Below are 13668 nucleotides of genomic sequence, written 5' to 3'. Positions count from 1 at the left end.
CTGTGGGACCAATTTTATACAATCAAGTTTCCAAACAGAAATATATACAATTATTTACCTGACAGTAACTGTGGTTCTTTGAGATGTGTCATCCATATATATTATACAGGTAAGTAACTGATTCTTCTTTTGAAGATTGTCCGTATATATTTCACTGTTGGGGATGCACTAACGGTCACCTCGATCACAGGAGGTATTCGGAGTTTACAAAACAATGATGATAAGACAGCCCTGCCAAAACACTGATCAGAGCCTGATGCTTCCTCTATGAAGTAATGCTGAGTCAGTGTATACACTGAACCTCAGGTAGATGCCCTAAGTATTTCTAATAGTGGAACATTTTTCAAAGAAGCTACACTCTCAATGGTGGGTCTAAGTTGTCTATTTCATAGCACAACTTAATACATGTATAAATTCAATTAGGAAGTCTCTGTGTTGATATGACCTATCCCCATAAACTACACATAATCTGGGAGATATACCTATATAGATTTAGGGTAAGGACAGCACTGTAAAAATACCTACAATGTGAAATTTAGCATCTGCTGGAATGTGGCTCTGGAAAGAAAACAGGCAGATGTATTACTTGGCTGACATCAAAGTCTGAGACTACCTTTGGCAAGAATTTTGGGTGAGGTCCCAAGATTACTCCACATCTGTATGAAAAACTATGTATGTAGATTCTGCCACAAGAGCTTGTATCTTTCCTACCCTTTTGGCAGATATTATTGCTACTACAAAGGCAGTTTTGATGGAGAGATAGAACACAGAACATATAGCAGGTGGCTCAAAGAGTCAACCCATCAACCCAGGTCAAACCTGTCAGCCCAATTCTGAGATCTCAAGAAGTGGGAGGCTTTCTAACTGAGGGAAATAGCCACATGAGGGCTTTGAAGAACCTAGCTACTGTAAGGTGTGAAAATGAGGAATACTCACGAAAGGGAAGGCAGAAAGCAGATATCGCTGCATGGTGGACCCACAGGGAGCTTACAGATAGCCAAATGTTCTTTAGTAATAGAAGGTAATCCCAGTGTATCTGAGTTTGAAACAGAGACAAGGGGTGGTGTGGCCTCATAATGAATCTCTTCCACTCAACAAAATAAACAAGCCTTGCAGAGTCCTTTCTACTGTGGATGAGAATATTCTGTACTTCACCTGCACAGGTCCTCTCTGCTGATGTTAACTGGCCAATATCTATGCCACCAGGTTCAGGGACAGTGGATCCAGATGGAGGATCTGGCCATCTCAGATACCACATCCGACTGAAGAAGCAATTGGATCTGAGGCTGAATGCAGAGATTTCCTCAGGTCAGAGAGCCAGAAGCACCTCAGCCATGCTGGTGCTATCATGATCATCCTGGCCATACCCTATCTGAATTTTCCAATGACTCTTGGGAAAAATGGAATTGGAGGATAAGCATGCATTAGGGACAGAGATCAAGAATGTGTTGGAGAGAGAGCCTTGTGTCTGCCCTTCTGTGGAGCAGAACTTGAGACACTTGTTTTCATTGGTGGTCAAGACGTCTATGGTTAGATGATCTCACCTGATGACTTCTTGGGTAATGGTACCTTTTATTGACCACACAAGGTCATTTGCAAACTATCTGCTGAGGTGATACCATTTGCAACTCTGGTAAATCTATGGCTAATGGAGTAATCTTGTGACAGATACAGTAATTCCAGAGATTTACCACTCCTTGACATAGATACAGAATCTTGCTTCCCTTGTTTGTTTATATAAACACGGTTGTAGTGTTGTCTGTCGTGACCTGAATTGTCAGATCTTTCAGAGCTGGGAGGACAACTATATATGCTTGACAAATGACCCTTACCTCCAAGACGTTTATGTGAAGCCAGACTTCTTGAGAAGTCCATAGACCCTGTTTAAGAGTATGCCTACAGTACAGAAGCTACACCAGCATAGCTACATCACCATAATGTGGACACAACTACATACCAGAAGGGGTTTTTCTATTGGTAAGACGACCACTTTCCTGAACAATGGTAGCTCCATCAATGGAGGAAAAGGTTACTCACTTTGTGCAGTAACAGTGGTGCTTCAAGATGTGTGTCCCTAAGGATGCTCCACTTCAGGTGTGCATGCATCTCTCGGGCCCTTGACCGGAGATTTTATCTTACAGTTGTCCATTCAGCCAGTTCATGCACCCCATGCTAACTCGTGCCACACATCAAGACTAAACAGGGATGCCTGGGTGAACCACCCTCCATTCCTTCTCCCCCTCAATGCCCCACAGAGAACAGTCAGAAGCAGAGGGGAGAAAAGGTTGGGTAGCAAAGCACCTATACGGCAACATCTCAAGGAGCCACAGTTACTGCACAAGGTGATTAACCGCCTCTTCAAGGAATGTTCCCTATGGGTGCGCCACTTCAGGGGACTTCTAAGTAGTATCCCTGATGGAGGGAGCGAACTTCGGGATCGAGTCTAGAACTGAAAATAGTACCACAGGACCAATAGCTGCATTAGATATGGCAGCATGGATCAATGTGTAAAGTTTAGAAAACCTATGTACTGAATCCCATGTAGCAGCCCCACGTATCTCGGATAGGACAGGTTCTTGAGAATGCTGTGGATGTTACTTGTGATCTGGTAGAATGTGTTATCAGCCTTTGGGGCAGATGAACACCTGCTGGATCGTAACAAGTGATAATACACTCGGATATCCATCTTGACAGTCCCTGAGAAGAGACCGTGGACCCCCAGAATCTATCTGTGAAGAAGATATACAGTCTCGGTGACTTTCAAAATTGTTTGTATCTAAGTAGAAAGCCAATGCCCTTCTAACATCCAAGTTACGAAAACATGTCTCCTGCAGAGAACTATGCGGTTTTGGAAAAAACATTGGTAGATGAAGGGATTGGTTCAACTGGAAAGCCAACAGTACCTTAGGCAAGGATTTAGGGTGTGGGTGTAAAAAGAATTTGCCCTTAAAGAACACTGTAAGGGGGTGGAGTGGGGGAGAGCTACCATTAAGGCTCCAATCTCCCCAACCCTATGAGCCAACATGATGGCTACTAAAAAGGCTGATCTTGGAGGAGAGAACTGGTTGCCATTGGTTCAAATGGAGGTTTCATAAGGCATCTAAGTATCAGGCTGAGATCCCAGGTCAGGGCAGGGTCTTCAATCTGGGAGTAGACATTCCCCAGACCCTTAATTAACCTGGACAACAAACATGAGGTGAGCAAATACCAAGAACTCGTCCACTGGAGGATGAAAGGCTGATACTGTGGCCAAATGAACCTTAAATCCAGCAAACTGATAACCCCGACTTCTTTAGATCCAACAGGTAATCTAGGATGACTGAAAGATGCAAAGATTCAGGCAGAGGGTGGCAGTGGCAACACCAAGGGAAGAATCTCTTCCATTTCTGCAGGTAAGTAGTGCAGGTTGTCTTCTTTCTACTGTTTAATAACACCTGTTGCACTTCTGCAGAGCAGGAGGATTCTAATCCTGTGAACCATAGAGGAACCATCCCCTGAGGTGGGGAACCCCAAGCTGGGATGAAGCACATGATCCGCAGCCTGAGAGAGCAGACCAAGAGTGGGCCAAAGCTTGAACGGTGGTCGGATGCATGGATGAAGCAGGTAAGGGGGCCAAGGTTGTCTCAGTCAAGTCCTGCTTTGAGCAGGGGGTTGGACTAGATGACCTTCTGGGGTCCCTTCCAACCCTGATATTCTAAGTCAGGAATATAAGGATAACTGGCTTTGTCCTGTCTGATTTTGTTCATCACTTTTAGTATCAGAGGTGTTGGAGGAAACACAGAGCAGACCCTTTGTCCAAAATGGACGACAGGCATCCTGCAAAGAGTTGTGGCCCAGTCTCCCGCTTGAACAGAAGGTGGTGAAGGGAGCCACCTCTGGAAGTCCCCATCCTTGGAATATACTGCCTAGCTCCCATTTGTAGTTCTGGGAGAAGCATCTGCTGAGAACATCAGCTGCGGTGTTCTGAATACCCAGGACGCAGATCTGATGAGTTATGCACCAGTTCCATAGTTTCCTTACTTCGGTGCACAGGGAGGGAAGGATCTCGCTCGTCCTTGCTTGTTGATATAGAATATGCAAGATATGTTATTTGTCATAACCCTGATGAGGGGTAGGAAATGAAGGCAGGTACTCCTGACTGCCCTGAGTTCCCACAGACTGATGTGGAGATTGGTTTCCTGAGTTGTCCATCTGCCCTGAGTCATAAGGGCATTGAGGTGAGCTCCAGATCCCAACAGGATTTCTGAGGATTGGAGCCAACAGGATCCCCTCATGGCAACTGATACAGCCATAGATCGGAATGCCTTGTCATCAACACTGAGGGCTGCTTGAAGTGATGAATGTGCAATAAGTTGTCCCTCTGAGATGAAGGATTAAACTCCTCTCTCTCACCTTGAGGATTTCTGTCACAGAATTTGGAGGAGTCCCAATTAAAATAATTGTACTTCACCAATAAGGCCTAGTAATTGAAGATTCTTACTTGTTGGCTTTACACCAAATAATTTGTGTGATTGTCTCAAGGTGTTGCTTTCTGCTGACTTTTTCTGGTTGAACCAGTGACTCAGGTGTAGGTTGTGTGGAAAATTGCTCAAAGTCAAGGGAACACACTTGCTATCAGCAATCTGTTCTTTTTGATGCTGGTGCCAAAGAAGTCTGCCAGAATAACTTAGTTGGCTCTAAGAGCCCCTCATTGATGGGAATTGCAAGTCATCCAGGTACAGAAGTGTGAAGAATGTCTAGGAGCTTGAGAGACTTCTTTTGGACAACTTCCACTGGAATCTTCAGTGCATCAGCCAGTTTTCTGGAACATCTTGTAGTCTTCTGGAGGCAGATATATAGATATAGCCTCATCAGGAAATGAGGATAAGATGGGCACTAGTATAGGATGGTCCTCTGTCTGTAAATCCTCATCAAAGCCCTAACAACTCTGTTCCTTTGGCATCACTGCAGTTTGGGCTGGTGAAGAAAGATCTAGCCCTGGACCAGGATGCAGGTGCTAGTCTTCTAGGCTGATGAAATCCCCACAGTGCCCAATAAGGCTGAGGGTGTTGATAGGCATAGTGAGCAGGTAGCCATGGGGCTGGATACCCCTATACATTTCACAAAGGTGTCCTTCTGAGAGCTCTTACATTTGGAGTAATAAAAATGAGCTTGACTCCTTCTCTGGTGTATACTGCTCTGGATATCTAGCTCCCAGAGGATGAAATGGTGACACCTCCCTACCATTTTCAGAGCCTGAGGAAGAGAAGGCGTATTCCTCCTGTTCAGTAATGGAATAGGCGAGTTGGTCAGTACCAAAGGAAGTACCTTCACTACTGATAACAATGGTGAGTCCAGCACTAAAGAGGCCATGATGTTGGAGGCACAAGGACACTCAAGGAAAAGGCAGGCCCTCCCACGGACACAGCTGACCAAAAGCATGCACACAGCAGTAGAACATATATATGGACAAGTACACAAAAAAGAACCTCCTTCTGTTGTCGAAAAAACAGCAAACTGATTACTTTACTTGATTTTAGGGCCTGGCTAGCAGAAGGTGACTTTGCAAATTACAAAGTGCATGATGTTGCAGTGAAACCCAGACCCCCCTCCCCCAAAATATTTTGCACTTGTATAGTACTTTTGTTGCAATAATCTCCAAGTGCTCTACAAACATTAGTTAAGCCTCATAATACTCCTTGGAAGTGTTGACAGAATACCTGTTTTACAGGTAGGTAAATGGGACACAGGACTTGCTCATGGCCACACAGCTTGGCAGCAGCAAACCTAGGAATAAAAAACATTCCTTGGCCCATGCTCTAGCATCTTAATGACATCTCCTCTCAACCATGCTTATTGGTTCAATATGCACGGATAACATATTTACAGTCTCATTGTAACCTAGACGTGAGGCAGATGAACAAAAGGGGGGGAAAATTGATATCTCCTATTTTTGTTCATGTAACATGCAACTTTGTGCTTAATTTGAGGCTTATGATACTGCAGCAGGTAAATAGAATCTGAGCCCATGATGCATAACTTTAAAAGCAGGAAAAAAGCCCAAACCCCAAAACCCAGCAGCACGCTGTAAACAATCTGTGAAATGAGAACACCTTGCTCAGAGAAAATACAAACAGAAGTCTTGAGCTGTGCTATTTTACTGGCATCAAATACATACAAGTTTCAGCTTGGATAGCCAGAAAAGCTCACCCAACCTTACAAATCTAAACTAACTCCTTTCCACACTAAGTTGTCATAATTCAATTTCCCCCTGACTCTTAGTTGTTTATCATAACTCAATTTCCCCCTCTAACCAGGGCATGGTTAGGCCTTAGTGAGAATGGGAATTTATTTACTCCCACAAAAAGTCCAATTTTAAATACATTTTTAAAATGTCATACTTTATAATGCCTAATATCATTGTAGTTACATTGTGGCTGTGTTTCTTGATAGCCTTCATATTACACATAAATTAATGGTAATTATAGGTTACTATACAACTAAAGTGCTTACTACTACTTCGGTTTCATACTTAATGCATGTATTTTTAGAATCTAGATAATTAACACACTAATTACCGTCAGTGTAGCTCAACTTCTGGTTACATGAATTAGTACATATGACAGGCCACAGATAACTGAGCCTTGGGCAAGCCATAAGAAAAGGAGCTGTATGCATGGACAAAGCTTTAGGCTGACAGAACTGAGTACGTATATAGACAGTTTTGTGAGGTAGCAACAGGCAAATCTGCAGATCTAAGATATCTGGGACAAAGTAGAAAGTTCAGAGTCAGAGGTTACCCCAGTATTATAAGATGCTGGATGCAACTGGGAAGTTTAATTCAAGGAAGGAAATAAAGATAATAAAACTTGTTTGAACAGATATTCCATATGCTCAAAAACAGCACTTCTATCTAAAATTTTTAGCTGAAAGAAGTTTAGTTGGTCAATACAGACATGAAAGGCGGCAGGGGAGAAGTGGTTCAAGGTTTTAAATATATAGTGTATTAAAAGTGGCCAAGATATAGTACGAAACCCATAGATTATATATATTTATATTTATATAACTCTATAAATTATCTGAGGTGGGTAGAATCTATAAGAAACCACTGCATCCCCAGTAACGTTAGCAGGCACTTAAGTGAATTTAACCAAAGTCTTTTCTCATTTGCAGTACCTGAAGTACTGCCTCATAAGCAAAGGTACTCTGAAATATAAGGAATTAGAGAAGACATCTTTTTGACTTGGAAAACCAGGGAAATTGTTATTACACATTTCTGCAGAGCCCATTATTGTTTTATCTGGGTGCTCTGTAGAATAACTCTTTCTTATACAGATCAAAGGGCGATGTATCAGCACAAGGGGTAGTTTTTGATTTATTGGTAGTATCTAATTAACAGCCTTAACACATGGTGATATACTGTGATAGAGTAGACAATATCCTGGGGCAGTTACAGATTGAAACAGGCTACCTGGATATGGAAATACAGATGTTTCCTGGAGCTGTGAGGTTTTAACTATACCTGCTCATAACCCATATTCTACAGCACCTGTATAAACTCTAAATACATGCAGAATAGGATCAGGTATCCTGGCCTAAATTTTCAAGTGACTAGTAATTTTGGGTGCCTTAGTTTTTAAGTGACCAACTTGAAATACCATATAAAGACCCGACTGTAAAGAGTTTGTGTCTGAAGTTGGGCTCTCAAAACCACTGGTCACTTTTGAAAGTTTAAGTCCTTGTGTCTCAGCCTGCTCATTTCTTTGACCCAAAAGAAAATAATCTACTTCTGGAGTTCAACCTACCTGGCCACACAGAAATTGTGACAATACAAGTTAATTATAAGAGTAAAAGTAATAGCTATGATTAAAAATGACTTAGAAGGACAAGATGAACAAAGAGGAGACGAAGAAATGTAGTCTTGTGGGACTTTGTAGAAGAGAGATCCAATCACAGAAGAAGAATAGCCCATTACCAGAACCAGGAGGAGGAATTTGATAAATATAAAGTGGCTCAAGTCATCAGGATGTGATATTTGTCTGGCACTTGTTACCTTCAATCACAAATGATTATATATAGAAAAATCATCATCATGCTGTCCCTCCTCAGTTATGGTATCTCAAAATCAAAAAGGGACAGCAGAAAAATACAACAGTGTCAATACTTTCTAAATATTCATTTGTAGCCCTTTGTACATCACAATTTCTAAATTAAACATTTTCAGACTTACTTCTCAAATGTCCCTCCACTTGAGGGATGCAATTCATTTTTGTTCCAAAGTTCTCAACTCTCACACAAGTTTGGTGCCCCATACAGTTACAAATCAGTTAAATTAACAAAAAAAGACAAAATAAAGAATAAGGAGACTGTGGTTTACAGGATGAGTTATTTACACTAATGGGTCAAGTGAATATGGTGAATAACTTATTTGCATTTTTCATTTTGGATCTTGTTATATACCATGTTCCCCATTTAGGCCTTTGCACCTTGACAGAAGTAGAGTTGAAAGAATAATTTAAAAAAAAAAAGTAAATGCACACAAGGCACAGTGGATAAAAATCCATTTTTAAAAATTTAAATAGGATTTTTATTATTTTGGGATTCAAGTAACAATAAGTTTTTCTTTTAAAAATAAACTGTTTAAAATCGGAATTTAATACAAAACCTGTTAAGGCCTAAACTTAGTGCAATCTCTTAAAACATTTTTCAATAAAAAACAAATAAGCTGAATCCATTAGTGTCTACCTAAAACTTAGAGTTAAAAGCTGCTTTTTATATATAGAAAGGATACGGGGAAAATCTTCTAATTTCTGAAGTCAAGCTTTGTAAATATGGCACAATAGGTCATCTACCTTTAAGGACTTGATTCTGTGGGAGACCCAGAAGCTGTGCTCCCAGACGCAAGCGACTAGCACAGTAACTGAGGAGAGACTATCATTTTCAAGAGACTTAGACAAGTAGGAACTTAAGCTCCAACCACTTTCACACAGGCATATCTGAAAATTTTCCCAGCCTGACCTGAAATAATCATTTTAATTCACTGACTTCAGTTAATTAACTGACTACAGTTAATCCTTCTGGTTAACATATCATTTAGTTGTAAATGTGAAAAATGTTTTGATAAGAAGTTTATGTATCCAACACATTCAAGGTCATTTTGTTCTGTGTGTTTAATTAAATTTCAGTTACAATTCTAATGCAGTTCGACTGAAATCATGAGCAAAAAGTTTATTATGTAGTAAATACAGTGTGTCATTCACCATTTCTAATACACCAAAAATGTACAATTAATAAGTTATATAATTGTTTAAATAAGTGTATACAGTTATAGTGTACCCTCCAAAGTATCAAAAAGATGTAGCAAATTTAGTTGGTGAATGCAACTTTCTTTAGAAAACCACTGAAGTACAAATGGAAAAGTTGATTACAGTTGATGATTTAAATCAAGGCTTTCCACTTGGTGATTTAAATGAGTCATCCCTGACACAAAGGAAGGTATAATGATTTCAGCTAATGACCACATGCCACATTTAAAGAACAATCACAGTTCTTCACATTGGGACTGCTACAAAGTTGTACAAATTGAAAGATATTTCTTCACCATTAGCAAATATTGCTTTACTGAGACTTCAATATCTGACAGTACCTGCAGTTTCCTTTAACACCCATAAGCACGTGAAGTAGTGAAAAAATTCTGCAAACCTGTCTGCTGTGCTGGCTGTGGCAGTGGTGGGTTTTGCTGTGTGTTGTAATGGACAGAAGTAACTGGTCGATATTGTTGATTGGAGTGTGGATATTGGCCTGGAGCACAATAACAAGCTGGCATCTAAAAAGGAGCAACATTTTGGAGATTCACATTTTTAGGTTTATAAAAGGCAGAGTGCAAAAACACTGAATGCTGAAAGAATTACAAAATAAAGGCAATTCTATTTTCGTCGGGTCATACCAAAGTAAGTAGCTGCTTTGTTTGAGTTTCTCAGCACCCACATAGGGGCATTAAAGAAGAAGATGATGATTAGGATTCCTAGGCCAGTCTTCACAGCAAAAATTTTAAAAGTAGACATTAAAACTAAGCACAATAAAATATGTGCAGAGTATGAGAATATATAAAATTTATATTTGATTAGGTTAAATTTGGTTATATTTAATTTAAAAATATCACTATTAATGATACTATGTACTTCCTAAACTAATTTTCTAAGTCTTTAAGAGTTACCTGTGGATAGGCATGAAGCTGGGACAATTGCTCATTCCCCAAGTAAACGGAAGCCACTGACTTCAAACCACAGAATTAAGAAAATCAAATTTACTAACCAAGCCCATTGAAATATAAAATGTTCACCAATGGTGTCAAGGATATTCTCTTAAATATCTCTGAGAATAAAATATAAAGCCTTTGTACCTGTGGTAGAGGTTGCTGCATATATCCCTGTTGCTGCAGCACTTGCTGGTTGACAGGATGGCTGGATGCAGAATAGTTGGGAGTAGGGACTGGTTGACCTTGTGAAGGTGGCAGAGTTGGGGCTGTTGCTATGATATAGCCAGACTGTTGTGTGGGTTGAAGGACTACAGTGGACTGGAACATGGTGGGGTGAGGATCAGCACCATCAGCAGATGACTGGCGGGCAAGACTCATATGGCTAAACTGTGATCCAAGGTTGTCTTGCTATAATAAAAAAAGATAATAAACATTACATTCACAAACATTCAAACTGGGAAGAGTATAGTTGCTCAGTAAATTCTTCAGTAAGTGAAAAATTAAAACATGCACCTGTGCAATGACCATATGTTAAAACACTAAAAAAGAATGACAAGGCAAGCTTCAGAACAAAAATAGACAGTGTGCTAAGAACAGTGCAGTAATTATTCAAGGTTAATTGTGGAGAAGTTACACACAAACGGAGAGAAACTAAAAAGGTTTAACATCTTATGCTAGAAACAGATTTTCTTTCATAAAAGAGGCTATCTTTCATAAGAGTTAAATATAGAATTGCCATGAATTAGAATCAAACAATTTAAACTATGTCAATAACTTTTCAGATGTAATTCCAAATGGGAGGTTAAAATGTTTAACTAATCAAAACAGGATGCATATAGCTTTGCCGTATTTAAGAAAAAAATCTGATTTTCTAGAGATTGAGTTAATAATGCTACTAGTCTTGAATAAGAAAGACTGTCCATTAATCTAAGAGTATATAATACTGCTAATATGATACCAAGATCAACTGCTAATCCTCAAAATAGGCACAAATGTTCAGTTCTGCATGAGTCCATGGTGTAGTCTTATTTATTTTTTGTATGTATTATGGTAACATCTACAAACCTCAGTCAAGGATTGGGGCCCATTGTGCTAGGCACAGCCAGTGCCCAGTAATGTTCTGAGTCCTTCATTATTGTAATCCCAAGCACTTTTTCTACAGTTTATACTGGGGTCTGGAAATAGTACTCATTGCTAACAGTTGTATTTGGTGTATCATCCAACAGTAATATGGCGATCATCATTCCAAAGAAAATGGGCAATCACTAATATTACATCTTTTGCTAATCAGTAAGCTTCAATTCACACCTTAAATCTGGACTTTCCAAAAGGCAATAGAACACAGAAGTACTATGCCACAGCTATATTATGGCCACCTGGCCCTCCTCAGTTTGTCCTGAGGAAGATCATATGGCTGATATGTACACTCTTCACGAGCTAAGGAGATAAAGTATTTGGAAAACCATCTGCATTGTATACAAATATTTTCTTTACTTTTTCTGACTTCTGTATTTTGCGGAACTACATCCTGTTTTTCATGATGAAATACTTTTTCCTGAATTCTGAGGGTATGTCTAATGAAACCATTAGCAGTTTTCAATTGCACTTAAGAAAATTACTTATTATATGTTCACAAGCAAATTTTTAGCTCTTTATTTGCCACGATAAGTCAATTTGGGCTTTTAGTACATTGACTTAGGTCCTAAAGATGGCTTACTGACTCAACTATCCAGCTTAGCCCTTAGTTTTTAGGTATAACATCTCAATATCTGCTTTTAAAAATAACGAACAGAGGAAAGTTGGTTCATAAGGAGACTGAAACATGAATTCTTATACTTATCCACCAAAAACTTGTACTGTGTAGGCGGAGGCAGTGCAAGTTACCTAAACTCTGAGCTGTAGAGTTTACCCTAGAGCCGGGGTCAGCAACCTGTGGCACGCACATCAAAGGTGGCAGATGAGCTGATTTTTACTGGCACGCTGCTGCCAGTCAGGGTCCCGGCCACCAGTCCCGCTCAGCCCAGTGCTGGCCTGGGTGAAAGGAACCCTAGGCTGGCAGTGTGCTGAGTGGGGCCAGTGACCGGGACCCTGGCTGCCAGGAGCTGTCGGACAGAACCCGAGACCGGCAGCAGGCTGAGCCACTCAGCCTACCGCCAGTCTGGGGTTCTGTCCACCAGCCCCACTCAGCCCGCTGATGGTCTGGAGTTCCAGCCGCCAGCCCCTTGCCAGCCAGGGTCTCAGCCGCCGGCACCGCTCAGCCTGCGGCCGGCCTGAGTGAACGGAACCCCAGGCTGGCAGCGGCTGAGCAGGGCTGGCGGCCAGGACCTGGGCTGGCAGGAGCCAGCGGAGCCGCTGACGGTCTGGGGTTCTGTTCACCACCCAGCTCAGCCCACTGACGGTCTGGAGTTTCAACCGCTGGCCCTTTGCCAGCCAAGGTCCCGGCCATCGGCCCCGCTCAGCCTATTGCCAGCCTGGGATACCAGCCGGCGGCCCCGCTCACCTCGTGGCTGGTCTGGGGTTCCAGCCACCCTGCCCCCTGACAGCCAGGGTCCGAGCCTCCGGCCCTGCTCAGCCCTCCTGCTGGCTTGGGGTACCGGCAGCCAGCCCAGGGCTCTGCTCCTGGCCTGGGCCCAGCGCTCTGCAGTCCTTATCAAAAATTACACTACAATTAGCTTAAAAACTTGAAAAGTTAAACTTTAAAACTTTGTATATTGCAGTAATCGTTAAAAAATGTATAATGTTAATAAACACATACGTTTGATGAAACAAAGTAGTTGTACTTATGTGCCTGTGCTTAATTTGTGTTTTCAATAATTTACCTTCTAAAAAAATCTCGCATGTCTTGCACCCGCAGAAAGGGCATCTTGCACCCCCAGGGGGTGTGTGCACCACCAGTGTGTGCAAGAACCACTGCACTAAACTGATAAGATCTGCACTTTAATTTTAAATGAAGCTTCTGAAACATTTTAAAAACCTTGTTTACTTTACATACAACAATAGTTGAGTTATATAATATAGACTTAGAGAGACCTTCTAAAATCGTTAAAATGTATTACCGGCACGCGAAAGCTTAAATTAGAGTGAATAAATGAAGACTCAGCACACCACTTCTGAAAGGTTGCCAACCCCTGCCCTAGAGAGATGATATAGTAATTGAATCCCCATGGGCCATTTAACCTGCTGTCTTTTTGATGATACTACTAATAAAGAGGCAAACATAACTGTCTTTTTAGGAGTTATCGATATCTATAATCTAGATTCTTGACTGAGACCATCACCCATTTCACGGTGCTGAATGAGTACTAGCCATCAGACAGTACCGAATATAGGATGCTACCAGAACAGCCTGCATTTGAACCAGTGATCCATAGGTGAATTGCTTTGCATCTGTTACTAATCTTCACTGCGTGTCACCAGTCTATGCTTTAATA

At 41.2% G+C, this 13668-nt stretch overlaps 1 protein-coding gene across 13 annotated transcripts in view; it reads right to left on the bottom strand.

Moving 5' to 3' along the window:
- The window catches only part of R3HDM1 (R3H domain containing 1), a 167092-nt gene that overhangs the window by 33774 nt on the left and 119650 nt on the right, over positions 1-13668 (bottom strand). For all 13 annotated transcript variants that reach the window (XM_073305350.1, XM_073305337.1, XM_073305338.1 and 10 more), the window contains 2 exons: positions 10382-10645; positions 9682-9805 (listed from right to left, as the gene is read on the bottom strand). In XM_073305350.1, the coding sequence (XP_073161451.1) occupies positions 9682-9805; positions 10382-10645 (388 nt within the window). The remainder of the gene's footprint in view (positions 1-9681; positions 9806-10381; positions 10646-13668) is intronic.

Source organism: Lepidochelys kempii, chromosome 11, assembly GCF_965140265.1.
Source record: "Lepidochelys kempii isolate rLepKem1 chromosome 11, rLepKem1.hap2, whole genome shotgun sequence".
In the NCBI taxonomy this organism is placed as follows: domain Eukaryota; kingdom Metazoa; phylum Chordata; order Testudines; family Cheloniidae; genus Lepidochelys; species Lepidochelys kempii.
The sequence above is the reverse complement of the archived record's forward strand: the minus strand, read 5'-3'. Positions and strand labels throughout refer to the sequence as shown.